Below are 27592 nucleotides of genomic sequence, written 5' to 3'. Positions count from 1 at the left end.
ACCATCTTTCTCTCTGCGGTTGACGGTAGCCGTATTCCAGGGGGTACCATTACGCATCAGACTTCTCCAGTGACGCTCCAAATAGGAGTTCTGCATTCCGAGTCTCTTACCTTTTTGGTCATCCCAGAAGCCACTAGCCCTGTGGTTCTCGGGTTTCCATGGCTTCAAACGCATAACCCCCATATTGACTGGTCGACTCCACAAATCCTGGCGTGGGCTCCAACTTGTTTCGGGTCCTGTTTACAACGTGTTCTTTCACATTGCTCCACCTCTGATAAGGAAGTTTTACCAGTTCCTTCTGCCTACCAAGAGTTCACAGACGTTTTCAGTAAGCAGGCCGCTGAAACTCTACCACCTCATCGGGATTGGGACTGTCCCATTGATCTTGTTCCGGGTAAAACCCCACCGCGTGGCAGAGTCTACCCTCTTTCTATCCCTGAGACAAAATCTATGTCTGAATATGTAAAAGAGAACTTGGAAAGGGGCTTTATTCGCCCATCCTCTTCACCGGCAGGAGCCGGGTTCTTTTTTGTAAAAAAAAAAAGATGGTGGATTACGTCCCTGCATCGATTACCGAGGTCTCAACGACATTACCATCAAGAACCGGTATCCTCTGCCCCTCATCACAGAGTTATTTGACAGAGTCAAAGGTGCGCAAATATTTACGAAGTTGGATCTCCGCGGGGCCTACAATTTGATCCGTATCAGGCGTGGCGATGAATGGAAAACCGCCTTTAACACCAGGGATGGGCACTACGAATATCTTGTCATGCCATTCGGTCTGAGCAATGCCCCAGCGGTTTTTCAGAATTTCATAAACGAAATCTTTCGGGACTTACTGTACCATACTATTGTGGTATATTTGGACGATATCCTCGTTTTCTCCTCTGATATCCAGTCCCATCGCAGACATGTTAAAGAGGTCCTCAGCCGTCTCAGAAGGAATAAACTGTATTGCAAGCTTGAAAAATGCACCTTCGAAGTTGAATCCATTCCATTCTTGGGGTATATCATCTCGGGCACCGGTCTCCGTATGGACCCAGAGAAGGTGCAAGCTATTCTTAACTGGCCTCAACCATCTACACTAAAGGCAGTACAGCGATTTCTGGGATTTGCTAACTACTATCGAAAATTTATTCGTGGCTACTCTACTGTAGTAGCACCACTCACCGCCCTCACCAAAAAAGGAGCTAATCCTGCCAAGTGGTCTGAAGAAGCCCAATCTGCTTTTCAACTTCTGAAACAAGCATTTATTTCTGCTCCCATACTGAGGCAACCAGATTTAACCTGTCCATTCTACTTGGAAGTTGATGCCTCATCTGTCGGAGTAGGGGCAGTTCTCTCCCAAAAACCAGCTGATGAGCAATGGCATCCCTGCGGGTTCTTCTCCCGAAAATTTTTACCAGCTGAACGAAATTATGCCATAGGGGACAAAGAGCTGCTTGCCATCAAATTGGCGCTTGAAGAGTGGAGACATTTACTTGAGGGAGCTCGTTATCCTGTCACAATATACACGGATCACAAGAATCTGCTCTACCTTAAAACTGCACAGTGCATGAATCCACGTCAGGCCCGATGGGCACTATTCTTTTCTCGATTTGATATCCATGTCACCTTCCGTCCCGGTTCCAAAAATCGCAAGGCCGATGCTCTGTCACGTTCTATGGTAAAAGAAGAAGATTCCATCATTGTGGATCCACGGCCTATTATCAGCCCACTCAGCATCGCAGTCAGTAGACCCGACAATACACCTCCCCAGGGGAAAACTTTTGTTCCTGAGAATCTGCGTAAAAAATTGCTCCAATGGGCACATTGTTCCAGATTTGCCGGTCATGCTGGCATCCGCAAAACTCAATCTTTCATATTGAGAAGCTACTGGTGGCCTACGCTTCATCAGGATGTTCAGCAATTTGTTTCCGCATGTGGCAGCTGTGCCCAACATAAAAGTTCAAGACAATCTTCAGCTGGTAAACTTTTGCCTCTGCCTATTCCCACCAAACCCTGGACCCATATTTCTATGGACTTTGTTTCCGATTTGCCCAATTCTAATAATTTCAATACCATCTGGGTCATCGTTGACCGATTCTCTAAAATGGCGCATTTTGTTCCTCTCCGTGGACTCCCATCAGCACCTATCCTGGCTCAGCAATTTATAAAGGAGATCTTCCGTTTGCATGGGTGTCCTGAAGAAATCGTCTCAGATAGAGGAGTTCAGTTTGTGGCGAAATTCTGGAGATCCTTGTGCCAAGCACTACAGATCAAACTAAACTTCTCTTCGGCCTATCATCCCCAATCCAACGGGCAAACGGAAAGAGTTAATCAAGACCTAGAAACATTTCTCCGTTTGTACATATCCTCTTCTCAAGACGACTGGGTAGATCTGCTTCCTTGGGCAGAATTTGCTCATAATAATCATTATCACGAATCCTCTGCTTCCACTCCATTTCATACGGTCTATGGCCTACACCCCAGGGTACCCTTGTTTACTCCACTTCCTACAGCCTCAGTACCTGCCTCTGAAATTTTCCTAAAGAATTTTTCAGGCCACTGGCGCCAGGTACGGGAATCTCTACTTAAAGCGTCCCAACGCTACAAAATTCAGGCCGACAAAAAGCGACGAGCCATTCCAAGCTTGAAACCCGGAGACAGAGTCTGGCTGTCTACTCGCAATCTACGCCTCAGAGTTCCATCTATGAAATTCGCTCCTCGCTTTATTGGACCGTTTAACATCTCCCGAGTCATCAATCCAGTGTCCTACAAATTACATCTACCATCTTACCTCAGGGTACCCAACACCTTCCATATCTCTCTCTTGAAACCACTGGTGCTAAATCGGTTTTATACACCCAAACTGGTTTCTCCTGAAGTGCAGACTGAACATGGTAACGAATATGAAATTAAAGAGATCTTGGACTCTCGGTTTCGACATAAAACCTTACAATAACTAGTCGACTGGAAAGGCTATGGTCCAGAAGAGAGGGCCTGGATCAAAGCTTCTGATGTTCACGCTCCATCTCTCATCAAAAAATTTCACCGCAAGTTTCCAACTAAGCCCCAATCTAAGTGTCCAGTGGCCACTCGTAAGGGAGGGGGTACTGTCACAAATCGGGATCTTAGCCGCACTTACCTCATCCGCCGCTGTCATATCACGGCTACCTGGGTCCCTTCTGGTCATCTGCAGCATTCCCGTTCTCCACACCTTCATTTGTAAACAAACACATACTGTCTGTCCTGCTGCATGGGCGCGGCCATCTTGGATGCAGTCAGGTGATCATTCCAAACCAACCAGATTCAGAAGCTGTGATCACATGAACTGATCAGCCAATAGTTGTTTGGGACATCCTATTTAAACCTGCTGCTGTGATCTGTTCATTGCCAGAACAACACACTTCTCTCCAGAGGATAGTTCTTGGCTCCAGTGTTCCTGTCTGCATTCCTAAGTGCAGTGTTCCTGACTGCATTACAAGTGCAGTGTTCCTGACTGCATTACAAGTGCAGTGTTCCTGACTGCATTACAAGTGCAGTAATCCTGTCTGCACTCCTAAGTGCAGTGTTCCTGACTGCATTACAAGTGCAGTGTTCCTGACTGCATTACAAGTGCAGTGTTCCTGACTGCATTACAAGTGCAGTGTTCCTGTCTACATTTCCAGACTGCTAATTCCCCTGCTATATTCTACAATCAGCACGAACATGAGCAAGAAGTTCATCCAGGCTGCTAAGTTCTGTTTCACTCCTGCTCCAGCTAGTCCCAAGGGTCCCGAATCGGATCAAGAAATTCAGACGACCGTGACAGCCATGCAGTCTCCATTTGCAAAGATTTGTGATACAAAATGGTCATTCTGAAGAGCTCAGTGACTTCAAGCGTGGTACTGTGATAGGATGCCACCTTTGCAATAAGACGGTTCATGAAATTTCACCCCTGCTGAATATTCCATGGTCAACTGTAAGTAATATTGTTAGAAAGTGGAAGAGTTTAGTAACAACAGCAACTCAGCCTCGAAGTGGAAGACCACGTAAAATCAAAGAGCAGGGTCAACGAGTGCCAAGGCGCCTGGTGTGTAAAAGTCGCCAACGCTTTGTTGATTCCATAGCTGAAGAGTTCCGAATTTCCAAGGCATTAATGTAAGCACAAAAACTGTTTGGCGGGAGTTTAATGGAATGCGATTCCATGGCCGAGCAGCTGCATGCAAGCCTCACATCACCAACACCAATGACAAGCGTTGGATGGAGTGGTGTAAAGCATACTGACACTGGAGTGTGGAGCAGTGGAAACGTGTACTGTGGAGAATCACAGTTTTCTGTTTGTCAGTAAGATGTGCGAGTCTGGGTTTGGCGAATGCAGGGAGAACGTTACTTGCTTGACTGCATTATTACAACTGTTTGGTGACGGAGGGATAATGGTATGGGGCTGTTTTGGGCTAGCCCCCTTATCTCCAGTGAAGGACAATCTTAATGCCTCAGCATACCAACTTATTTTGGAAGATGCTAAGCTTTTAACTTTGTGGCAACAGGTTGGGGAAGGCCCTTTTCTCCGGAGATTGCGAGCCAGGCCTTCTCGTCCAACATCAGTACCTGACCTCAAATGCTCTACAGAATGAATGAGCACAAATTCCCTTAGAAACATTCCAACGTATCATGGAAAGCCTTCCAAGAAGAGTGGACGCTGTTATCACTGCAAAAGGGGGACCAACTCCATATTAAAGTATATGTATTTGAATACACTGTCATTACAGTTCCTGTTGGTGCAATGGTCAAGCATTCGAATACTCTGTCCATATAGTGTGTGTGTGTGTTGTGGACAAGCAAAAAACATGCACAGTAGCAGTCCCTCAGATCTGGTTTTATTCATGAAAGAACAGCGCATTAAAGGCCAAATATGGGAGCAGGCACAAAAGGGAGTGAAGAGTGGGGAGAGAGAACATGTAGCACCAGTTCTGCCACCGCTGTAGTCTATGAGAATGCGTACAAAGTTTACTATAGATGAAATCTCATTCCTGACAAGCTTGCCAAAACGTATCCTTCCATTACCTCAGCCTGTTGGGGAGGACGTGGACACCATGGTACATTCATACATATCAGGTGGTCATGCGCAAAAATAGCCCCCTTATGGGACAGGGTCAGAGCCCTCCTCTCCTTGCTACTTTTGTACCACTCTGTGTCATTCATCTAAACTAGCATTTCATATCCTTGCTGCTGCCAGATGCCAGTTTGCCAAGATTTGAAAAACAGAGGGACTCCCTCCACTTCTGCCCTAAAGTCGCATATTTAATTCATTGCCCAGTTGGAGATTTCTTATCATCTACATAAGGGTGATAAATTCCAACAGATGTGAGCACCTGGCTTTCCCTGTAATTCTAAACTCGTTCCACCTCCCTTTAGTATTCTATATCTTTGCTATCTGCTGAGCAGGCCGCTAATATCCCTATGCACTACTACATCATCATCATTTATTTATATAGCACCACTGATTCTGCAGCGCTGTACAGAGAACTCATTCACATCAGTCCCTGCCCCATTGGAACTTACAATCTAAATTCCCTAATATACAGAGATACTAGGGTCAATTTTAATATCAGCCAATTAACATACTAGTATGTTTTTGGAGTGTGGGTGGAAACCGGAACACCCAGAGGAAACCCACGCAAACACGGGGAGAGCATACAAACTCCACACAGATAAGGCCATGGTCGGGAATTGAACTCATGACCCCAGCGCTGTGAGGCAGAAGTGCTAACCACTAAGCCACCATGCTGCCCCTTGAGCCTTACCTACCTGTGGTACAATCCTTCACAGGTGATGAACAATCCCCTAACCCCACATCCCCTCCACTCCCCCATATTTCCCAATCTAAAATTAAGAAAGGAAAATAAAAAATGTACAAATACTTTTTGATGTTTTGAGTTGTACAATTTTAATGTACTGTGTGTGGTCTCCTCATTATGACTCTCTTGCATGTCTTAATCTGCCTTTTGTATTTGAAAAATAAAAATATAAAATAATATAGGACAAATAAGAACACTGCATTAAAAACGTTAGAACCCAGCACCCATACATATACATATGTTGAGACATGAGCCACAAAAAAGTATTTTCATATACATCATATAATATATATATATATATATATATATATATATATATATATATATATATATATATATATATATATATATAAATATAATATATATATATAATATATATATATATAATATATATATATATATAATATATATATATATATAATATATATATATAATATATATATATATAATATATATATATATAATATATATATATAATATAATATATATAATATAATATAATATAATATAATATAATATATATATATATATATATATATATATATATATATATATATATATATATATATATATATATACATACATATATATACACACACACACGTTAACCCGTGCATGATATTCATGCATTCTAGTCAAATCAAGCTACTTAAAGGTGTTAAAAAGGTTCTTGTCATGCATTTGGGGCTAGGCCAGGCCTCCTCAGGGGAAGAGCGTTACTTCCCGACGTAAGCACCCTTTTTTAACGTGGTTTTGTCCACATGTCACCACCTCATCATTCTTCTCCATCACCTCATCCTTCATCGCCACATCCTTAATCTCCGTCGTCTTACTGTTCTAAAACCTCTCGATACACAACGTTTCTGCTAAACACCTTATCGCTGTGCTCAATCAGTCTTCCTTGAAGGGCAGTATTCATAACCTGCACTTTCACATCACTGCTTCTCCGTGCCCATGAAAATGCGACATACAATTGTCCATGACCAAACACAGGCTCTGGTAAATAAATACCCACACGGTCAAGAGTTTGAGCCATCAACTGGTAAATTTAGCCTTTACCAACCCTCCCACGGGGGGAAGGGGGGATGATGGAAGTTAACTGACTTCACTATTATAATTTTTTTGTCAAATAATGTCAGTATACCAAATTTCAAGTCAATTGGATGAGCCCTTTCTGAGAAAATAGTTTCTTACACACACACACACACACACACACACACACGCCGTTAGGCTTATATATATTAGATATATATATAGATATATATATATATGCAAAGCATATCTCAATTATATTAACACATGTTAAAAATTGTAACAGCTGCATTACTATCTAAGGTGGTGACTATTTTAGCTAATTTGAGCAGGATTACTAATTACAAGTTGTAATGTTTGTGACTGCGGCTTCTGATCGGTCACTTTCACGTTAACATCCCACAGATGTTAATGGTGGTAAATAGCTCCAGGAGGTAATAGAGCTTTAAAAACTTAGACCATATGTTTTAAGAACGGGCTTGTAAGCAGAAAAGTACTATTTTGTATCTGAAATATCAACTATAAATATTAACAGAAAATACAATTAATATTATAAGGCTTTCAAATTACATTCACACTGTTTATGCTAGTATTTAGTGGAAATCTAAAGGTTTCTTGGTTCAGCACACACTTCCCAATAAAACAAAATGCCTTAATACTCTGTTACAGTAATTGTTACCAAATGTTTTCACACATTATCTAGTGAAACAACTGGTTTGCCCACTGGTAATTAGTGTATAGTGTAATTTTAAACCATTCAGCTGCCAGCTGTGGACAGCTGGATAAAGTACCCACCCTGTATGTCATATGAATATTTCTCAACAAGAGGCAAGTATGTAAAGTGAATTACCACGTCTTAGTCCAACAATGTTTCAAATTATATGCTTCAGTGAGTCACGTTGTGGCCACCACCCTATCTCTCATAAGAACACTTCCCAAAACTGATGTCAACAGATTCCACCCAACAGGGAAGTGACCAGTTTCTCTTTTCTCATGTGATAAAAGTTGGCTAAGCTAAAGCACATATATAACTTAATATCCTATCTCATAAAAATATCAAGTATCAGATATGGGATATAGATACTTCACAGTCATTACAGTTTCTCATTGATCGATCAAATTAATCTCAACTATTGATCTCTATCAAAAATGGTTCTGTGCAAACCCGCAGAGTACGATTTAAAAAAACCAAAACCTGTGATCACGTCAAGAATGAAAGACTGAGTGATATTCACGAGAGTGGCAGCAAGTTAAATCAACATTTTAGCGGCATATTCAATTAAATGTGAAGTGTCTCCGGAATGGACCTGAAGGGTCCGCTGAATCACGGATTTCGTTCGCCCCCCACCATAAGGTTGTGAAGGGAAATCCGCCATGTTGCGGTACCATATTGACACTTTATTTGCTTTATTGTGTATTTTTATACACAAATTATTATATATATATATATATATTCCAAAAACATGCCTGTAGGTTAATTGGCATCTGACAGGATATCCTCTCTGTGCTCCACAGCAAAGTTTCTAGTATAGCGAACTTCTAGTCAAACTAGATGTAGAATACCATGTAGTAGAGCACACAAAATTACCAGACCAGCGCTTAGGTGAACCTTTTACTCTGTTATTTGAGGCTCATAAATCATGCAAAAAAAGAGTCAGCAGATTTTTTCCCCCCACCATTAAAAATGCATTCTGTAGCCTTAAGAATATTCAATAGAAATATCAGACATACCAATCCAAGAACAGAGGGATTACTTCTAATTCTATGGATCTAGTTTAGTAACGTAATGAGTATGCAGGGTATCAATGCCAGCACTTATAGCAACATTACTAGAAAAACTTTTAAATCTGCTAACAAGTCGCTACTAGACTACTTTAAAATCAGTCCTTCTAGCCTTGCTTAAAATATTGGTTGAAACATCCCTCCGAACTGTCCCATTTTAAGTGGGACAGTACCTATTCTAGGGGACCATCCCGCTGTCTCAGCAGTCAGGAGTTTTACCCCGTTGAGAGGTGTGTCCCACTGTTGCCTTAGTGAATGTAGACATCCCCCCAACATGGCATGACCATGCCCCCTTTTTCAGAGGCGCTCCGCCGTTCCAAGTGACTGACGATTATGGACCTGGAAAATTGAATATTTGATAAGCAAAGGGATACGTCCGTTGTATCGTATGAAATAAAGATTTTGCGATGACATCACTGTTGTTCCAAAGCACAAGAGTTTTATTCGCAAAATTTATTACAAGGCAAAGTATTGCATGGTCAGCACCCACAACAAGCTTTAATGAGAACACTCTGGTTTCCAAATCCAGTGATGAACAATTTATGCACTGTACAGTCACAAAAAGCAGTGACATCACAAAATTACACAGATGCAGTATTAAGGTTCACATCCATAGGTCGATGGACCATAGGTCCCAAGAACTCGATGCCCCATTGGTCGATTTGACTAGTCATTGTTACTTGAGGTAGGGGGCAGTGGCGGATCCAGGGGGGGGCTAGCAGACACTTGCTGCCGACGGCTGCACAGTATGTGCAGGTCCGTCCAGCCGTGACAGGCAGGGACAGTGTGCTGCCCGGCTGCTCTGACTGTGTTTAAAACACAATCAGAGCAGCCAGGCAGCACACTGTCCCTGCCTGTCATGGCTGGACAGACCTGCACATAGTGTGCAGCCGTTGGCAGCCTAAGTTGTTAGAAAGGGGCGGGGCCTAAATCGCCCCCCCCTAAATCGCCCCGGGTACAGCATTTTTCTAGATCCGCCCCTGGTAGGGGGTCATCTTTCCATGTGTGGCCAGGTGTCCTATCTCAGGCTCCCACGTCGTGACCTGCATAACTTGGTTCTTTTATGACCTCTCTGGAGTTGCTCTTCGTGTATGAAAAGCAATATTAGTTATACCTAACATTTGCAACGTGCAAACGCTTCATAAATACTACCGGAAACAGTCTCATTCGATTGTGAACAGAATGAGACCAAACTTGATGTAATTAACACGTTGGAAACATCAGCTTCTTCACCACATTATATTTTGTATTAATTGAAAGAAATACATTAAACTTATTTACATGTTGCTAGATAATGGTTCGGTCGCTTATTGATTGCATCGCAACCAATATGTGTGTACAGAAATTATTGATTACCACCTTCATCCAATTATCTACCTTCAACAAAAGGATCGCATGCCTATTTGGTAGGAAAATGGAACGCATTGTCATAGGGATGACAATGCGACACAATTTTCAGTGTTCCTTGAAAGTTATTTTTGTCAAAATCTACTACTGTGTGTAACAAAAGGCCACATCCTCCAGTATTTGAGAGCGCCCCTCCCTTCCCCTTGGTTACCTGAATTGACTTGCGAGGACTGGTTCTAATGTCCCCTGCAGGAAAAAATTAACTTTACTCTAAGCCTCACATTCAGAGTGATCAGCAACAGTTGCAATTGACTGTGAGACATGGCAGACAAGGAGTTAACAAGAATATACAGCATATATTGATTTTGAATGTATCTACACTTCCACCTCTGTATATCCAACCATGTAGAGAATACAGTACTTAAAGATAGCCCCAGAGAGTCCCTGTTCTTGAAATATTGATTTTTTTCAATACCTGACCTTAGATTCATGATAATAACTGTACTCTTCAGAAACAGTTGGTTTAGTAGTGGATTAAAGAGGTTAGAGGATATTAAAGGCAACCTGTAAGAAAGGGTGCTGGGTATTTTAATATGATCTTCCCAAGAGCAGGCTTCATCTATTATACCAGTGTGTATAACTATTACACCAATCATTTTGCATGCTTAATTAATATTGATGCAATCCCACAGAACAGAATAAATGGTCTCCTAAATAAAATATGGGACGCCAGGAGAGATATGCATAAAACTGGGACACAATCTTCGCAACCTTGGGATTACAGCCGTTACGTTACCAGTTACACACAATGACAGAGTTTTGTTGGTTTCTTTAGGTTATGTGTTTATTTTCAGGTTTTATGTGAAGAGTAAAAGACAGGAATAGACAGATTAGTATGCAAGGGTTTTTCCCCCTCAGTATCAAGCTGTCAACTGTGAACTGACAGTCAGCATCTGTACATAGATCTTTAGGAGAACAGAACTGAAAATCTGTCATTGGTTTTCCTTTTTTCTATTTGCTTTGTTCCAGACATAAAAATTGACCAAAATTCTGTTTGATGTTTTTGCTTCAGGATAACACAGATGCGTAAACCAGCAGGCAAATGGGTGTTAAATAGCAGAGTATATATTCATTAATAAAAAAAAACAAAAAAACCCAAAAAAAACTGGGTTTTTATAATTCAGTCCTTATAGCTGAACCAAGGCTAAAATAATAAAAATAATTTTTTTCATGTTCTATCGGGGTGCACATTATTACCGTTAGCGCGGTAATTTAAACGACGATTTTTGCTCGCAGCTCCCTGAGCGGTGATCAGTATTAAAATTACCGCACTAACGTTAGGGATACACACGCTGCGTTGTTCTTTAGAACGCGGGGAGCTAAATCTCCCCCTCTATGTTTATACCGGTCTTCTCTCAGGGAATAAACCGCAGTTGCGTATGCCTAAAACTACCAGGAATCCCCATCAACACTGAATCAGGACTGGCTTATTATAGAGTGCTGATCAATCAGATCTGTAATGAATCCCTATGTGGGTGGTAAAATTGGATGGAGATCCAGTATTCTGTACCAAGGATACATTTCAGGATCTGCTCATATAGATCTATAGATTGTAAGCTTGCGAACAGGGCCCTCTTCCCTTTCGGTCAGTATGTCTGTATTACACAGTATTGTTTATTACTGTGTTTGTAGAGATTCCGTTTTGCTGTGTCAAGATTTGCTTAAACTTCGCTTAAACTTCCCTTTACAAGGCAGCGCCGCTTTAAATTTAAGCGCTGAAGACGCCGAACTCGCGGGTGTTAAAGAACCCGGAGCTTCATACATTTACCCCCAGGTGGTAGATTTACTAAAGTGTTCCATAACAACCAGTCAGATTTTAGTTATAATTTTGTAGAATAAACTAGATAAAGGATAGCTAGAAAAAAACAACAAAAGAAAACCTATATATAATTCTCTGCCATATTGCTATGTATAATAACTTCCAGATTTAAAAAAAAAAAAAAAAAAAAAGGGTTTTAGCTGGTACCTTCCCCCATTTGGCTATTGCCTACATACTTTAACACTTACCTGCACTAACAGTTTATTTCTATAATGACAAACATAAGTACCTCATCCTTTATAATTCATTACAATAATAATTCATTATTATTATTATAATTCATTATTGCGTGGGTTTCCTCCGGGTGCTCCGGTTTCCTCCCACACTCCAGAAATATACTTGTAGGTTAATTGGCTGCTATCAAAAAAATTGACCACCACGTGTGTGTGTGTGTGTGTGTGTGTTAGGGAATTTAGACTGTAAGATCCAATGGGGCAGGGACTGATGTGAACGAGTTCTCTGTACAGCGCTGCGGAATTAGTGGCGCTATATAAATAAATGGTGATGATGATAATTACAATGGAAAACAAAACCTGCAATGTTGCATTCAGTTGTCCTAGTGCCGATAAAGATGCACCTGTCTTTTGGCTGTATATTAATATTAATATAGTACATATCACAGCAGTATAACACCTTTGTATACTTAGTTGATTTGGGTTTGCAAAATAAGGGGACAATTTTATTAAGCCTTACACTGTTTCCGCATGGTTTTAAGCAGCTGTTTAACAAACACATAACGCAGGAGATATCATAGATATTTCCAGTATTAGGCCAAATATTGCATTAAACCGCGGTCCCCATAATTCTCAATGGAGACTGCAGTATGGGCCACTTTACCAAGCTCCGAAAAGCCTAACTGAAGATGGCATAGGCCATGCTGCCCTGGGGGGAGAGCATAGCATGAAGAGATCTTAGGAACTCTCTGGCAGGTTTCGTGCTCTCCTTTCCATTAATGAACGAAAATGGCTCTGCACATGCTCGACTTACAAAGTTATTGTTAAAGTAAAGTCATTGCCGGGACAGCCCCTTATTACGCTGTTCCGGGATGATTTTTTTTTATTTTATTTTTTACATAAATGACAGCGTAATATCATTGCTATAAGGGATAATAATTATCGGGGGAAACGCGCCCATTCATAGATTGGCCCTAATATCCCCTTGTCTTTGTATAGTAATCTGAAGGTTGCGAGTACTGTCTTTTTGGTTTAACATTTCACCAACTTATCATTAGGTGTTTTCTCACCAGAGCAGCGTATAGCAGGAGTCCTACTAATTGTGATTTGAAATGTAAGCAATAGCCACAGAGAGCATGTTCCCAATTACAGAAGTGTTAACCATGTGCGCTAGATAGAATCTTAAAATGATGACACCAGAAATTAACCCTTTAAAAACACAGAGCTCAGAGGCTCCCAGTCTTCGTGGTGTTTCAACACCTGCTGGCACAAAATCAAACAATAGATTTTAAAACCAAAGTGATTTCAGCTGCATTTACAATTACAATGTTCTCATCTACAACCCCAATGACAAATTTTCAATCTTCATAAAGAGTTTTTCCACTACCTATAAATTCTTGTCACATATCCCACATGGCATCATGACACACAGACGAGTTCTGGAACAATTAATGGCAATTGACATAGTTATACACCACAGTGGATCATACAAAGAAAATAAGCCTTCTGTCACAGCTGATATCAACTTTATTGGCATTCATCATCATCATCATCTATTTATATAGCGCCACTAATTCTGCAGCCCTGCACAGAGAAGTCATTCACATCAGTCCCTGCCCCATTGGAGCTTACATTCTAAATTCCCTAACATACACACACAGACAGAGAGAGACTAAGGGCAATTTAATAGCAGCCAATTAACCTACCAGTATGTTTTTGGAGCGTGGGAGGAAACCGGAGCACTCAGAGGAAACCCACGCAAACACGGGGAGAACATACAAACTCCTCACAGATAAGGCCATGGTCGGGAATCAAACTCATGACCCCAGTGCCGTGAGGCAGAAGTGCTAACCACTAAGCCACCGCGTCAGTCCATTACAGTAAAAAAACAAAACTACATGACAAACGAAAACAAGACAAACTCGAGCTTTAAGTGTGTTTTTTCAGTGAGGCAAAACATTCTCTTAGGACCAAGACATTTTGCTATCATCACTATTGAGGGCCAACTATTTCTCATAGAGGACTTTGCAAACAGAATAAGTATTGCTTCCCTCTTTCCATTGATGAACGATTCTAAGCTGCTATAGATTCTGATAAACTGTGCCAGATTTAAAGTAGGACCAATATTGAGAAATGTAATCTAGACAAAAGATGGCAACTATTTACAGAACAAACTTCAAAATGTACACCCAAAATTGTTTCAGAAATGTGGAAGCCCTATTCTAAGGAGACTGGTGTCAAATGTGCAGGATTTCTCCTCTATGTTCCTCTGCATCTGTAACAAAAGGCATAGAAGGTAAGGGTCTTGCTGCCTTCAGGTAACGTTACCCAATTAAGGTCCAAACCTGTGGTCCTAGCAAAATGAAATGTTCAATTTGGCCATACACGTAATTGAATACTTTAATACTCTTCCAATATTAATCTCTCAGTCTTCCCACTCTTCAAATCGGAGGACACATGAGTAGGCCTATTAATGAGTAGTGCTTCAATATAATGTCCCTTTAAAGCAACCAGGATTTTTGATAATTATTTAAACAGTATTATATGGTCACTCTTTGCGGCACATAACATTGATACAAGTTACGTTGGACATCAAGATGTAGGTAGATATATTTTTTCAGTGAAAGGTAATTTGTTCTCGTAATTACCTTGCTAATACAATAGGCATTGATGATCACATTAAAGTATAAATAGAAACCTGGGATATGTTACTGCAGACTAATGGTTCTCAGCAGCACGATGGCCTTAATTTATAGGAAGCGTAGATAAATATTCAAGACGGAAAGGAGCCATCTCTGCTGCCATTACATGGCTATAGTGGACAATACTGGCACATTGGCTGATTATGAAAATCTGGTCGATCATTTTGAGGAATGCTCGTAAAGCGTGTTGGCAGATAACCGCCGTGTGATGTGATCCAGTCATTCGACCCAAACTCTGATCTTTCCAAATTGGCCTTCTATGTGTGTTGGCAAATTGCAAATCGGTCCAATTGTCCAGTGCTCAGGCCTGGAAACAGGATGGACTGCTTGTGTTCAGGGCTATCATTTGCTGAAATCTAGGGTAATCTTCCAAGAACATAGAGAAAAAAAACAAAAAAAAAAAACACAAAACATAGTGGCAATGCCATTTAAAATCCTGAAATTATAAAATGTATACATTATTACACACACAGTTTAAATTTCCCAGAATGCATTCTCAGCAATAAATGTATTATTTTTTTTTTTTTTTTTTTTAAGAATTTCATGACATTTTTCCTTTAATAACACAGTGAACAGTTTTTCCTGAACAATACAAAGCGTATGTGGGAGCACAAAGTAAGACACCATGCCAAGTGTTGCCGTTTCAGCTTTCATTGGGCCCCTGCCATCGGTTCAGACTGCACAATAACTCATTAGGGTTTTATAAAAAAAACAGAGGGCCAGGATCCCAGCCACCTCTATATAAATGTACAAGAAGCTCCCACATTTAGAACGTGGGTGGACTGACGGAATGAGAGAGAGCAGCTACCTACGGTTTGCAGCTGTGTATTAGCATCTCTCAGCGGCTTCTTGCTATGCATTGATAAGAGGTGAGGATGTCTGATCCTGAACGTGCTCCCTTGGGGAATATACCTACAGATTACTGCTTAAAGCTGCCACATAATCTAAGCAACAGGGGGCTCAATTACCTACACTGTAATTAGTCACTCACTGCGACAAACATCTGCAATATTTTTAGAAGAGTGGTGACAATACAATAACTACCATCTTAAGGGACAAATAAAGGCTAGCTGTTCAGATATAGTTCAAAGAAGTTGGAATTTAACCCTTTGTGCAAATTGTTGCATTATTTTCACAATAAAAGACCAGTATGCCACCAAATGTATATTTTTCAATTATGAAACATGAAAGTAAAACGCCTTGTACATTGTTAACCTAAACCCCCACCCCATTCCGTTCTAGACACTTAATAGTCACAAGTGTGGCTGGATCACCACAATGTTAGATTTGGCCATTGCGATCATTCCGTTATGTGGCAAGATCAGGCCAATTTGCTTAAATCACTTCCTTTTTACCAGCAATGTTGGGAGCTGTGTGGCCAAAGTTACAGAGCAGGTTAAAAAAAAAAAAAAGAGACCCACGAATTCAAAGGGAAATGTAAGCAATGCTGTTTGTTTATTGGTTAACCAATGTAAATAGATTTAAATCAGAATACAGAAATATACACATTAATTTCACCCAGAAAATGTCCAATCTGTAATCTTCATAAATGTTGTAATACATATACACATACATTTTTCTCACTATATTCATAGGACAACCTACCTAACAACTGTGTAGGAAATTGCATAACATTTGCCTATTAATATCTCATACAGACGATATACATGAAGTTTAAAATGCATTGAAGGCAAAGTGGTTTACAGCGAAGAGAAGAGTCTGCGTGACCAACAGAGATATGTTGCTGTCTGATAGAGTTGAAGTCTGAGTTCCACTGATATGACCGAACTAGCTGGTTTATGAAAGTGTGAAGCAGAAGATCCAGTAAGGCAAGATAGACAAAAGAAGAGTAGTGAAGGCAATTTGAAAATCCCTCTATCAGTTGACAACATTTTGTTCACTCTTCTTTCAAGAAAATGTTTTCTGGGTATTCTCCATAAACAAGAGAACAATATGTTCAAAGAGGTAGGAGACCTTGTTTGAGCCTTCTGTGTAAATACGACTAATAATATTATTACATTTTTATTTACATATAGCATCATATTGTGCAGCAGTTTAATCATACACAGCAGTCTTTACCTCACAAACACACACACACACACACACACACACACACACACACACACTAGGGTCCATCTTGTTAGCAGCCAAAAAACCTACAAGAATGGGGTTTTTTTTTTTCACACACTCCACAGTGCCCTGGTCGGTATCAAATTCATGGTCCCAGCAGCAACTCTAAAGAACAGTGCCAGTCCATACATAGTAGTAGTTCTGTGAGTTTATCGAGTACGTCTGAGCATGTTTTTGAATATATTTACACAAAACCTTGTTTCACTCACCCAGAAAGACATCCATCTAAATAAATATATATATATATATATATATATATATATATATATATATACACACACACACACAAGTTAACCCGTGCATGATACTCATGCATTCTAGTCAAATCAAGCTACTTAAGGTGTTAAAGAGGTTCTTGTCATGCATTTGGGCCATAGCCCAGGCCTCCTCAGGGGAAGAGCGTTACTTCCCGACGCAAGCGCCCTTTTTTAACGTGGTTTTGTCCACATGTCACCACCTCATCATTCTTTTCCATCACCTCATCCTTCATTTTCATCGCCACATCTATCCAGACACAGGGATCTTTCTCAGCGGTCCTGAGTATCACACTCCTCTCACTCTGTCACCCTCGGCAACCACCAACCACTCCCCACTGTCACCCCCGGCAACCACCAACCACTCCCAACTGTCACTTCTCCCTCAAGAAATATATATATATATATATATATATATATATATATATATATATATATATATATATATATATATTTTTAAAATCTTTATAAACACTTTTAACAATTAACAAATTAAAAACATCTTAGTATACCAAATTTCAGCCCTTTCTGAATTTTTTTTTCCACACACACACTAAGAATTTAGTTGGTCAGTGTATAACTCCGCCCAGCAGGTGGCGCTGCAGCTTGGTTTTATTTTTTCCACACACACACACAGACAGACTAACACACGCCACTAAGCATTTATATTATATATATATACACATACATACACACACACACACCTCAGAATGTCACTTTTTAAAAAAAAATAAAAAAAATTAAAATGAAAAATTGTCCCTTTAAATGAATGTTAACTTTACTAAAATTGTCACCACACCAAATAACTAAGTGGTGAGTAAGACAGCACAAGAATTACATGCAGCAAATCTGAAGTTCACCTGCAGCCCTCATTACCAGTCTCTTAGCATATTTGACTCCAAAAGTTTGCTCACAGCCTAAACATAGGGTTAGCTGAACACTGAGGGGTTCCTGTGAGGGAAGCGGTGGTTAGGATCATTTTATTCATATTTACCAAGAAGGCAATGCAGTTTTAAATATACAAATGGCATGACCATTTTAAACATTTTTTTCTTTTTAACCTGACCATTAACTAAAAGAGATAATACATAAGTCGCTTGACAAATCGGGGCCTCAGAGTACCCTTACAATGTCTTAATCCGGCCCTGCTTACGCGTGATTGATGTAAGCATGATGTTGTATTTAGATTTAATTCAATCTTTATTGTCAGTGTTAATCAAAGTTAAAACGTTTGGGTGTAACAATGTGATGATGGATAAGTTATCATTTATGTACCAGAAACTATAATTATTTGCTGGCTATAGGTAGATAAGGACCATTGTTTAGAAGTTATTGTTTGATATTGCCATGCAATCCTTCCTCAGTATTTCATAATGTGCCATTGGGTGGCACTGATCAATTGAACTGCACTGGAAATAAATCGTACTCCCGCAACACAGCAAATTGTAACATTGTCCTTCACAGTAATAAACATAAACATACAGCCAGGTATAGCTCATTGTGTTGAACACACTATGCTGTACTGAATATTTATAGAAATATAAGAATTGAAATACTGCTTGTAAATTAGGAAATATACATTTATACTTTACATACTGCTGCTGGGCAGACGTTCTAAGCACATTACACACAGCACAGTAGAAGTGGACCTTGGTGTACTACAATCCCCAGCATGCTATATTACATTATTATGATTAGGTATTTTTCTCTTGTAGGCTTTAAATGCTCATATTTAATTTTGACTAAATTATTTTCAGCATTTTATAAGAACGGAACATGAAAAATGGTTTTCTTGAAACAAGATCATCGTAGAAGATATCACGCAATTGGTCGCAGTGGTATTTCCATTGACAAATCCTAAGAACCTGTCACCTTCTCTGGAAATCTGGAACATTTGACAACTATGTTTGTTCACATTTCAAGGGTCAGTAGATTTAAGAGCCGATACAAGAAAATTGCACACAGATAACCTGCCAAAAGTCTAAACCTGGGGTTGGTATCAACATCATCATCATTTTATATAGCACCAACATATTCCGTAGCGCATATTCAACAGCTGCTGTAAATCTAAAAAGGTAGTCCAGACCTTAACAATACAACACACAAAGTAGTTGCATTCAGCGCTATGTTAAATTAACAATAAGACATTATATAGTATAACACCCAGATTTTAGGTGTAGAAATAATGAAATGTCTATGAGGATTGTATCAAATCTAACATCTATCAAAACATCTCTCTCGAAAAAATCAAGAGGCACAAAGTCCATGTTAATTTAGTGTCTTTTCCAGGATATCTTTATTTTGTTTCATACACACATAGTAAATTTATTTACTATTTACTACAGTCCTGAGTACATCTTCAAGCATGCCTCGTGGATCAGACCCACTAAGATACAGAGAAAACAAACATCAGAGATTCATACGGAATACGTACCGCTTCCTGCATTATTCTGGATTACATTTAATGGTCTGGACATCAGTCCCATTATTGACTGTTTCGATATGCCCTCATGTTCTTTCACAGTGCATAAATTATCCATTTTCGCGAGACGTTAGATTTGATACAATCCTGAGAGACATTGAATATTGCTACACCTAAAATTTGTGTGTTATATAAGGCATACTTGCCAACTCTCCCGGAATGTGCGGGAGACTCCTGAAATTCGGGTCGGTCTCACGGACTCCCGGGAGAGCAGGCAAGTCTCCCGCATCCCGCAACTGCCTTCCCAAAATGACGCGATTCGCGATGCATCGCATCATGTTGGCCCCACCCCCGCGACAAAACAGCATTTCCCGTCGCGGGGGTGGGGCCAAAATGGCGCATATGGCCACGTCCCGCCCCCTCCAGTTACGCCCCTCTCCCGGATAGAACTTGCCGAAAGTAGGCAAGTATAATATAATGTCATTTTGTTAATACATCATAGAACATGGGTTGTTCACTTTCAGATAATCCTCTATTCTTTTGCTGACCAACGCACTTTAAACACATTGAGGTCAAAAGAGTGACCTCCTGAATGCATGTAACACAACCACATGTTAAACATATTTGCATTTGATATGTGGTTTTACTGGCACTTGAACTTGTCTATAAAAAAAACCCAAAACAAAACACATCCTCAAATCAAATGTCAGTGGGCACCCAGCCTTATGAAAACAATACATATGCAATAATTGCTTATTTGCAATATAGGTGGGTGGTGCCCAAAGCATGGTATGTTACAACATAGAAAAATTCATTATTTTTTTTTAGATGCATTCTGTGACCTTTAAATATTCCTGCTGTTAGCTTTTGCTTCTCATTAAAAAAAAAAAATCAATACAGTAAGAACTCTGCTTTACTTTGCAGTGCACAAGCTACAGATTCAGTGGAACTTTGAATCGGTCTGACTCAGAGGCTGAGAAAAATATAATTAGTGATGTCATAGTCCAGAGAGATGTTTTGCAACACAAGCAGCTATCATGTATCCTCAGAAATAAGACAGGATTTGCAAACAATCTCCCGCTGGGAGATTGAGCACAGAACACCCACAAGAAAATAAAAAGTAAATAAAATCAGCCTCCATAAACCAGATAGGACACTAATCCTATTTACAAAGTGTGTTTTACTGTAATGTGTTTTACTTTAAGCACAGTCATATCATTAACATTAAATTCAATAACAAAAACACAAAACAAAATCTTAGTTTGTACAAAAGCAAACATCTGATACTCACACATATACAATAAATATGCTATTCAACAACAGCTATTAGTGCTGGGGAATTCAGATCCGCTGACCAGATGAAAACACAGTAGAGGGGGGCATGTAGCATATGTACGTCCGCTTTTAGAAGAGTGAACATTTCTATGTGAAGGTAATATTAAACACTGGCTGTTAGGGAGTATATTAAACATGTTAAAAACAATAAGACATAAAATATATGCAAAGTATTAAAAAAAAAGCCCACATAGGTGACTTATTCTTTAAAGTCAGTGAGGTTAGTATATTTTCCTGAAATATGACATCATCTAGTAAGCAACTTCAGCGCTGTTACCAAGTAGAAGGAAAGGGAAGATACTACTGTTTGCCCATTTTGGAACATGGTCATATATTATTTCGTGCTTGCTTCACTCAAGGGGAAACGGTAATGGTGTTCAATAAGAAGGTTTTAGGGGCCTATTTACTATTCTGCAAATCACAGCAATGCATAATTCAGTACCGCTGCTATTTACTATGCCGCAGCTGCTCTTGGAGCCCAGGGCAAAGCCTCCCCTATTCAACAAAGTAATTTTACTCTTCACCGGCAGCCCAACGCTGCCGCCAAATGCTGAAAGTGAAATGTGTATGCACAGCTAACATCTTCACATGGTGATTTGACCCGATGGGGAGGGACCAAGCGAAGCCGCTCCAACTTCATCGGACCCCATAGGAACAGGTAAGGTAGCACCAGCCTGAGATAGCTACATAGGCATAATATTTTTTTCTGCTTGATAAATCACTCTCATCACAAACTCCATAGGAGTTCTAAGGGGACTGCTGTAACAAACGAAAAGAAGGTTAATGCAGGAGATCACTCGTGTTAACAGCTTGATAAATTGAGTTAGTCCCGCGATAGCCACTCTCCAGATTAAACAGCCCGGAATTTTGGGCTATCGCAGTGTGTTAATAAGACTCATTAAGCTGAAGCTTAGGATCTGTATACATTGTTGCTTCCTATGTGTTACTTTACATTATACTAGAGCAGATTTTGCTGCAACTTAAACCTGACACGTGCCGAGTAACCGAATTGAAAGATGAATGGCCAGCACACCGCAGGTTTAACACTTATGGCTTGTCTGTCTATAGTTCCTTATACATTGGAAGTTCATCTGTTGGAATGGTTTAAAAAGTACAGAGGCAAAGAGTGGAAAGTACACACAGGTGGTTTTACCTGCCTCTCCAGATGCTTGGTGCTGTGTTTTTTGAAAGCTGAATTACCAAATATTTACCAATCCATTGCTGGGCCGCATAGCAAATTTGGGGATGGGGAGGGGAGGCATTCCGGAAGCAAAAACTCAAGACACCTCTGGAGTATATGGACTGGTATTGCCAGGCCGTCCTGACTATTCACTGTAGCTGCTGCAACTGTTCATTTCATATTCACTTTTGCTCAAGATGCAATATGGTTATAGTTCTACTAAACTCAATAAAGGCACATTACAAATACAAATGAACAACTGGACCTCAAGCATTTGATGTATGTTTACAGTATGTGCAAACAATGAAAAGCTTAGGAAAAGCTTAGGACACATAACATTCAAGTGCTGACGTAAACACATAGCAAATGCAATATAAAGAGGTCCATTTAAAACCCAAATTACATTGGGTCATAGTACACACATTCCAAGGTTTGGTTTAGACCATAAATGCACAACCTCTGGTCCCCCAATGCCCTGAAAGTAATTGTTTCCACCAGAAGTCAGCAGGACTGGTACAGGGGGGCCCAGCATTCCAGGCGATACCGATACTGCAGTAGTATTTCCGTTACAGTCACCTTATACATGTCCTGACCCACAATGCACCTGGTCTCACTGAGGTCAGAAAGACTAGCAACAAATCAGAATGAATCAGATCCACTCTTATTTGCTGCCAAATGGCACTGAATTGTACACCTCAATCTCACAAGTAAAACATGTTTAAATTAGGTTTAGCTGCCTCTGCCTGGGAGTCACCTTATCCTCATAACCACAGTTAATACAGAGGGGGAGGCAGAGGGGCAAGGAGGCATTGAGGACAAATGTTGAAGAGGCATTGTGTGCCCCCTGTATGGTATGACCACACCCCCTCTGGTGGCATGCGCACACTTCTAGTCCCATGGCAACCTTCACAATTTTGAGAGGTCATCTGTTTCCTATAGTAGAATTGATGGGACAATGCAATGAAAAGTCCCATCAGAGCCTTGCACACTTTCATGTATTGTGAAAAGTAAAATATTGCTGATTTTTAGAATAAGCAATGTTTTAGTGCCCCAACACTCCCCAAAGTGTTTTTTTTACAGTTTTATTGGAAAACATAAAATAAATATTGCATTTACAAATGTGTTGCACAGACAAGCATTGGCACAGTTGTGACTGCTCCCCCAGTCCTAATAATATATTTTACATTTTTAAGCATTCTAGCATGTTATTTTAGAACCTTCAACATGAGTATAATCTGCCATTGTGCTCTTTGGACCATAAAAATCTTGTGCAACCCGGTTTTGGACACCCTTATGTAGATTTCACAGAATAGTTTTATTGCTAGAAACAGGGGAGCCTCTAAGGCTGGGTACACACTACAGAAAATTTCTCCGGATGTCACATCGTTAATGATTTTACCAACGACTGAAAGTCCCGATCAGCAGCCGATTCATGCGTACACACTAAACCTGTCTTACAAGATTCCCCTTCAGATCTGTGCTCTTCATCTGTTGTAACCATCGGCTGAAAAGATCATGACTCTGCACACTCCACAGGGATCTATGGGCACTGCCGGTCAGGAGTACATACACACTGATTTTTAAATCGGACTAAAAATCTTGTTCAACGATGGAATGATATTGTTCCAATTCTGCAAAGGATATGATGATCTTTGGAGCTATAATCGGTAATCATTGCAGCGTATACACTAATACGATATCAGACCGAATGGTCGTTTATCATGTGATTAGCGCGATAATCTGCTGAAAACCCTTTCGTGTGTACCCAGCCTCTCTCAACAGACTGCCCAAAGGTTAAACACAAGAAGCATACACTAGATTCTGGACACTGTACCTGCACCAACCTTGTGTAAACTATACATCTTTGGTATCCCAATACTCAAGAAAATAAGCTAGTTACACTTAAGTGTATACTGTGGAAAAGCAATAAGCAACTGTTAACAAAAAATTGCAATATTTATAAACAAAAAATCATATTCAATTAAACAATGCAATCACTGTGCAGTTTAATACTTTACATAGAAATCAACAAAACATCAAGAATCTATACTGCCAAGAAGTTTGCTTGAGAATCACAGTCCTGGTAGCAAAAAACTTGCTTATCAGGGCTGTTAGGAGAAAGATTTATGCATTGTGAAGAGAAACCAGAAGCCATAGACTTTAATCATTATCAGGACAACCTATCGTAGGTAGGACGACATTGAACTTGATTTAACGGGCACAAAGCAGACAAGGTCAGTAAATAGTTCTTCTTTTCCATCTCCTCTCTCAGCTTTCCAAGGCTAGCACTTTATATACAGTACTGACAACAGAGGTGCTGCACGAGTATGACTCATAGCATTAACCAAGGAGAAAAATATTTCACAATATTGCCATCGTTAGACTGTGGCTACCTAATCACTTGCTGTCAAAGGGGATTGCTGGATTCTCATCTCGCTTTATGCAGTACTGAATGGTCAATGTGCACATTTACAAATATGTTGCTTTAGTTTTCTGGAGAAGGGAAAACTCTATACTTCCAAATATGGAGGTGTAATTAGGTGCATCTACTTTGTTACTACACAGTGCATGTTGAAGCAGCAAAAAAATAGTCATTGTCTCTGAGCGTTTTAAAATGATGGCCATAATTTATTAAACACAAATTTTGTGTTAATATTTAAAAGGAGTGGCAGATTAAACTCTAAAACACAACAAGGGTGTTAAGAAAACCATATTGTGTGTTTGTTGACTGGGTTATCGCCCAATAAAAAAATAATAAAATTAAATTAAAAAAATTGAAATGCCTGGTTTCATTGTCATTAATATGTACATAAATCTAGGTCTACTCTAGATACTGAGTAGCACACACGTATGTGTTTATTCAAATTAGTGCATGATAACTACTGGGCCAGTCTAATAAATGCCTGATACAAACTATGTCAGGTAAACACTGGTCAAGGTGCAAGTGGTAATATCAAGATTTGGCAAAGTGTCATCTAGAATCATTGCTCTTTTAGAAGAGAATATGATTCAATAATCAGAAGTCTGAATCTATTTCCACTTACAACAAAAGCAGCATCCCTCCACAGTGCTTTTCCTGGCAGCAAGAATCCTGAATAGCAGATTTTTAATAGAGGGTCACTTTAAATGTCAAAATATTCTACACTTTAAAAGTATTGGTCATCAGTGTTTATTCCCTACATTTCTGTAAAGTGTATACACAGACACCCTACCCCCCAGGAGGAAGCCATGTCAATGCAGTCCCTGGGGGTAACCTCTAATCCACTGTCAAACATGTCAAATTAGCATTTACTATGGTGCCATGGACCTCACCAGTCTCCCACGGCTGTCTTAGCAGTGTCACCTAGTCCCATCTCTCGATTCTGTCCGGTCCCCATCAGGACCCTGCACTTAGGAGATTGTGCGTCGTTAACCCGATTGCATCCCCATAGTATTACTATTGCCTTCTACTAGCGATTGGTCTTGCACCGACCTAGGACGAATACAGAGATCTGTAGGTCCCAGGACAAGTTGCTATGTAAATCCTGAGGCTAGCAGCTGTCGTGGAGCTACAAGCCTTAGCATGTCCCGCCAGCGGCTGGCAGGACATGCTGTGTCTTGTAGTTCCACAACTGCATGAGAGCCACAGGTCGTCTTCCTATGTCCTAAACTATTTAGAGAAGGAATTCAGTACCACTTACAATTATCAGATAAATCACTGTAGTTCCCCGCCCTGAAACTGACCCAGCTCTTGTTCTCATCTTACCTGCCGACTGCAGGGTGACAGTGGCTAGAAGGAGCCCCGTGATGAGGCTAGCCGGCCCGGGGTAGACCATGCTTCCTCACCGCCTATCCATCCTCCTGTGGGGTTCACCGTGTCCGGCAAGGGCTGTGCATACAGCAGCGATTCCAGGCACCGATCCAGCTAAACAGTCTCCCGATAAATCACTGCAGCAAAGATCACCTAACCCCTTGGTCTCCTGGACGAGCTGCTTCCCATTCACTTCTCCCGCTGATCAATGAGTGACAGCTCCCACTAACCACCATGTAACGCGGTCGTGCAGCCAGTGGTCGCCACTCGTAACCTCCTTGACACAGAGATGGTCTATGGCAGAATCCAGATCAACAGATGATGATGCTGCGCCTGGTACTGCATGTATGACAGTCAATACACCCAGCTACCAGCACCCCACGTTTTACAGAGTGCATGGGCTCCATATCACCCTCACTTTACCTCCTATAAACAGGGATAAATCTGTACTAGTCACCTTCCCAGGAAATAAATATACACCCGCTATAACAATCCTCAATAGTCCACGTTGGGAGGGAAAAAAGACGACTGGTTTGTTCCACAGATCTCTGTATCCAGGTCCACATGAAAGCAACCATACAAGGCTACAGACACCGACCCCGCTCCGGAGAACCCCGATGTCTCCTCCTTTTCCTGAGCAATACAAAGTGCTATCTATACAAGGAGGACTGAGCGCTTGGAGTGCAGCAGGAAGAGGCGTGCAATCCCCGGCTGGCTCCTCTGCGCCTATGCTCTACTATGCTCCCTCTGCTGGTAGACTTGTAGCATCACCGGTAAATTCTGGAGTATGAGGGTAGGGATTCTCTTGTGACAAATTACAATATTATGTTTAGGTCAGACTACATGATTAATCAGGGAGACCCAAACACAATGGGTTGTCTTAATTGCATTCAAGCACACCGTTTTTTTACACAGCCATTGTGATTTGTTTTATATAAATACAAAGTATTCCGCGCTATACCTAAATAATGGATATGCCGGGAGCTATAAACAAAATGGTTTTATCAGATATTACAACAATTAGTCATGTGTTAAAATGCACAAACATATACAGTAAAATACATAATTCCATATGCAGGTTAAAACATGTATGGATAATGGTCACAGACCTAGGTGTATTCAGTAGAGAACTGATAAGTACAAGGAAAATGTCCAACAAACAATCTTAATAAACAGACAGATAAAATAAGTACAATATAATGGCTGGGTTATAGTCCTGGAGGATATCGCGGTCCGTTGAAACTTGACTAAATGTCCAAGTTGTAAAAGAATTGGTCACAATACTTGCGCTTAGTAGTGGTCCAGATACCCAGAGATTGTCCTGTAAATCCAGTAGATGGAGTTGGTAGTGTGCAGGCAGTCCGAGCGGCGGTGGGTAAATATTGTCCAGTGTTTAGTAAACCAATTTCTGAGTAAACACAATAGCGGTAATACAGATGCCACGGGCGGCGTGTGTCCTAGCCTTGAACACACGCCTGGCCGGATGTGACGTATCGGGTGTGAGTAATCCGGAAGTGAATGCTGATTGGCCGACGCGTTTCGTCACCTAGGTGACTTTCTCAAGGCAGTAGTTTGGTATGTGAAGGAGACGAGGTATTTATACATAGTACAGTGTTGAGTGGCAGTTAGTTCCTGAATTCAGAAATGTTCCAGTGTGTTGCGAATCTACATCCGTTGTACATAGCGACTTGGGGTATCATCAATTCCCCATTTGTGGATACAGACATCATTCATAAGGAACAGA

The 27592-nt window shown here is 40.5% G+C and overlaps 1 protein-coding gene across 1 annotated transcript in view; it reads right to left on the bottom strand.

The window, feature by feature from the left end:
* Positions 1–26494, bottom strand: part of TYRO3 (TYRO3 protein tyrosine kinase) — a 155206-nt gene extending 128712 nt beyond the window's left edge. Inside the window, exon 1 of the mRNA XM_075192721.1 lies at positions 25804–26494. Coding sequence (XP_075048822.1) covers positions 25804–25873 — 70 coding nt within the window. The 5' untranslated portion in view covers positions 25874–26494. The remainder of the gene's footprint in view (positions 1–25803) is intronic.
* Between the last annotated feature and the right edge of the window lie 1098 nt (positions 26495–27592).

This window comes from Mixophyes fleayi, chromosome 12 (assembly GCF_038048845.1).
Source record: "Mixophyes fleayi isolate aMixFle1 chromosome 12, aMixFle1.hap1, whole genome shotgun sequence".
Classification (NCBI taxonomy): Eukaryota; Metazoa; Chordata; class Amphibia; order Anura; family Limnodynastidae; genus Mixophyes; species Mixophyes fleayi.
Note: the sequence above shows the minus strand (reverse complement) of the source record. Positions and strands in the feature narration are given on the sequence as shown.